The 3,887-nt window shown below is 52.0% G+C and overlaps 1 protein-coding gene across 1 annotated transcript in view; it reads left to right on the top strand.

Annotated features, from left to right (window-relative positions):
• LOC107109898 (plexin-A4-like) overlaps positions 1 to 3,887 on the top strand; it is a gene marked incomplete at its 5' end in the record, with an annotated part of 57,083 nt that overhangs the window by 6,538 nt on the left and 46,658 nt on the right. Inside the window, one exon of the mRNA XM_015410606.1 lies at positions 2,880 to 3,049. Coding sequence (XP_015266092.1) covers positions 2,880 to 3,049 — 170 coding nt within the window. The remainder of the gene's footprint in view (positions 1 to 2,879; positions 3,050 to 3,887) is intronic.

Genomic DNA, 3,887 nt, shown 5'->3' with positions numbered 1-3,887 from the left:
AGATTAGAGTTTCAACAGCCAATCCATATACAAAAGAACCTCCTCAGGAAAGCTCCTCCATTAGCACGTCACAGCCTGAGGAACTCCTACAAGATAATGACTCAGCCCTGGGATAGATTGTTGAGCATTAATTGGGGGGGGGGGACCCCCAGGTTCTCAAATTCTCATTCAGCCGTAATTTTCACTGAGTGGCTCTGGGGACAAGTCACTTCCTCTTCTTCTCAACCTACTGTACCTTACAGAGCTGCAGTGAAGATGAAACGGGATCAACCCCGTCTGTCTGGCCCTGAGCTCCTTGGAAGAGGAGAGGAGCGAGAGAGATGCATAATAGAGGAGGGAAAAAAATACTACTAGAGGGATTGAAAACATAAACGTGAAAGATGCCTTTTGCTTATTGAATTGCCAGTTACTTCACTGTCCCGTCGGGATCTCTAAAAGGCTTCGGCGTGGAAATTTATGTTGAGCTTAATTGTGTGATTAACTATGAAAAACCTGCAGATGATAAATCAGCTAGAAATTATGGTCCTCGTGGGCAGTGAAGGCTAAGGCCCAAACGAGACCAAGCTTTTGTTCATGAGCTGGGTCAGGGTTGTTCCTGTTTGGTGCCAGTTTGGTGTCGTGGTTAAGTGCGCGGACTCTAATCTGGGAGAACCGGGTTTGATTCCCCCACTCCTCCAGTCACAGCTGCTGGATGACCTTGGGCAAGCCATAGTTCTCTCAGGGCTGTTCTCTCAGGAGCAGTTCTCGAGAGAGCTCTCTCAGCCCCACCTGCCTCAGAGGGTGTATGTTGTGGGGAGGGGAAGGGAGAGGAGATTGTAAGCCGCTCTAAGACACCTTTGGGTAGAAGCCGCTCCGAGACTCCGAGTGAAGGGCGGGGTTTAAATCCAATCTCTTCTTCTCTTCTCTTCTATTCTGTGAATCTGTTCCATTTATGTGCCATTCCAGAAAAGGGGCAAAAAGTGCCCCAAAGCCATTTGGGGTCAGGAAACAGCCCCCCCCGGGGGGGCAGGAGGCTGAAGTCCCTTCTCTCCCCAGTAGCTACTGTCTCGATCCAAATTGGGTGTTGGGTAGGGTTGCCAGTCTCCAAGTGGTAGTCGGAAATTTCCTGGGATTAGAACTGATCTCCATTGCTGGAGATCAGTTCTCCTAGAGAGAATGTCTGCTTCGGAGGGTGGACTCTATGGCAGTGGTGGCGAACCTGTGGCACGGGGGCCGGAGGCGGCACTCAGAGCCCTCTCCGTGGGCACGCGTGCCATCGCCCCAGCCAGGCCCAGACCACCATTAAAGGGTTGAATTCTCTGCCAGATCATTTTAAGAAAATGAAAGCATTTGGGATTGCTTTCCTTACTTTGTTTGGATCATCTTAAGTTAATGTGTGAGTTGTTTTTTCTAAAGTAAAACCTCAGTCTCCAGGTTAAATTGCCGTGTTGGCACTTTGCGATCAATAAGTTGGTTTTGGGTCGCAGTTTGGGCATTCGGTCTCTAAAAGGCTCGCCATCCCTGCTCTAGGGCATCGTACCCCACTGAAGTCCTTTGCCTCCCCAGACCCCGCCCCCCTCAGGCTCCGCCCCCAAGATCCCCAGGTATTTCCCAACCCAAAAGTGGGCAACAACTTGGGGCGCTTGGAGGAATAAGTCCCCTGCGGCTGTGGTCCGGCTTCAGGAGACGCGAGTCAGACTGGGAGGATCCTGTACTTTTGTTCAGTTCAGTTCAGTTAACCTTTACTGGCATACAATAAAAAAGGAAATATACATTTAAAACCATATAGAGCCATACTTATAGAGCCAAGCAGGGGTCATTGCGTAGAGAAAGAGGTGCAGGAGCTCATTAGCATAACTCATTTGCATAGGCCACACCCCCTGACATCACCGGAAGCGTGTCAGAAGGCAACACCCACCGCTCAGGCTCCACTGCACTCTTTTGGATTACTAGCTATTGGGGGGGGGGGAAACATGCAGATCTGTCCTCGCAGAGGAGGGAGAGCTTGTGCCTGAATAAAACTTGGCCTTAAAGGTGCCACTGGACTGTTTTGGACTGGGGGGGGGGGCTCAGCAACTTACCTGGCTGCTTCTTGCTCTGACTGAGGGCTGCTGGGAGCAGGGGGTGGGGCTTGTTGCATGTGCCCGCCCCCTGGGCTCTTTACTGCCGGAGCTCTGCTCCTGTGCGCTCCTGCAGGAAATGACCCCTGGAGCCAAGCATTTTACCGAATATTGTATAGCATTGCATAAAACTATTACTCATTGGTAGTTTTCCCGGCGTAGCTTTGTCGCCAATTATAAAAAGGTGGCTATGTTCATTGATATCTCCAGAACAGAGTCATTTAAAAGACAGCGCACTTTTAAAACATCAGGAAGGTTCGTCATGTTGGCCGAGATAGGATTTTTTTACGTTGCTACAGAGCATCTTTGGCCCTTCTGGTGTTGGCATAGTGGTTCGGTGTAGTGGTTAGGAGCACGGACTCTAATCTGGGAGAACCGGGTTTGATTCCCCACCCCTCCACATGCAGCTGCTGGTGTGACCTTGGGTCAGTCACAAGTTCTCTCAGAGCTGTTCTCTCAGGAGCAGTCCTTGAAAGAGCTCTCCCAGCCCCACCTACCTCACAGGGTGTCTGTTGTGGGGAGAGGAAGGGAAAGGAGTTTGTAAGCCGCTCTGAGACTCCTTCGGGTAGTGAAGGGTGGGGTATAAATCCAATCGCTTCTCTTCCTCTTCTTCTTTCCATGGAAGGCCATGTGAGAGAGTGAGTGGACAAAGAAAGGGGGGGAGGAGGGCAGGGTATAAATCCAGCCTCCTCCTCCTCCTCCTCCTCCTCCTCCTCCTCTTCTTCTTCTTCTTCTTCTTCTTCTTCCTTTTGACGCCTCCTTTTCCTCCCCTTCCACCAGGGCACATTACAGAAGTTCGTCGATGACCTCTTTGAGACCATCTTCAGCACCGCCCACCGTGGTAGCGCCCTCCCGCTGGCCATCAAGTACATGTTTGACTTCTTGGACGAGCAGGCGGACAAGCACAACATCCACGACCCCCACGTCCGGCACACCTGGAAGAGCAACTGGTGAGTGCGGCGGGCCCCGACCCGGAAGGCCCCGTCTGGCCCGGTCTCACCAGATCCCGGAATCTAAGCAGGGCGGCCCTCGATAATACCTGGATGGGCGACCAGCAAGGAAGTCCGGGGTTTCTGTGCAGAGGCAGGCAATGGGAAACTACCTCTGAACGTCCCTTGCCTTGAAAACCCTACTGTACTGGTGTAGCTTCCCCAGGAGGCACGGGCTGGGATCCAGCAGGGCACGTCACAAGCAAGGCTGCAGAGAGTGACCAAAGTCCAGTCCAAATGTCAGGGGTTCCAGAGAGCAGGTTTACCAAAGTCCTGTCAAGGCTCAAGGAGTTCCAGGCAGCTGGTCCAAGTCCAGTCCGAGGTCAGGGGTTCCAGGAAAGCCGGTTGTCAGGTCCGGTCCAAGGTTCAAGGTTGCAGAGGTTTGGTAGTAGGCAAGGCTGGTGGCTCAGTAGCAAAGTGTATTCGTTGTGCCCACAAAAGGCAACTCTTTGGTAAGGACAGCTTAGAGGGAGAGACTAAATAAAACTCTCCAGTCAGTATTCTTCTTATGGAGGCAGGACTAGATGGACCTCTGGTCTGATCCAGCTGGGCTCTTCTTGTTTTCTTACGATGCTGGACTAGATGGACCCCTGGACTAGATGGATAACTGGTCTGATCCAGCAAGCCTCTTCCTATGTTCTCAGGATGGTGGACTAGATGGACCCCTGGTCTGATCCAGCAGGCCTCTTCCTATGTTCTCAGGATGCTGGACTAGATGGACCACTGGTCTGATCCAGCAGGCCTCTTCCTATGTTCTCAGGATGCTGTACTAGATGGACCCCTGGTCTGATCCAGCAGG

This window comes from Gekko japonicus, unplaced genomic scaffold (genome assembly GCF_001447785.1).
Source record: "Gekko japonicus isolate JY-2015 unplaced genomic scaffold, Gekko_japonicus_V1.1 scaffold4091, whole genome shotgun sequence".
Taxonomy (NCBI): Eukaryota; Metazoa; Chordata; class Lepidosauria; order Squamata; family Gekkonidae; genus Gekko; species Gekko japonicus.
This window is presented reverse-complemented; position numbering and strand designations above follow the sequence as displayed.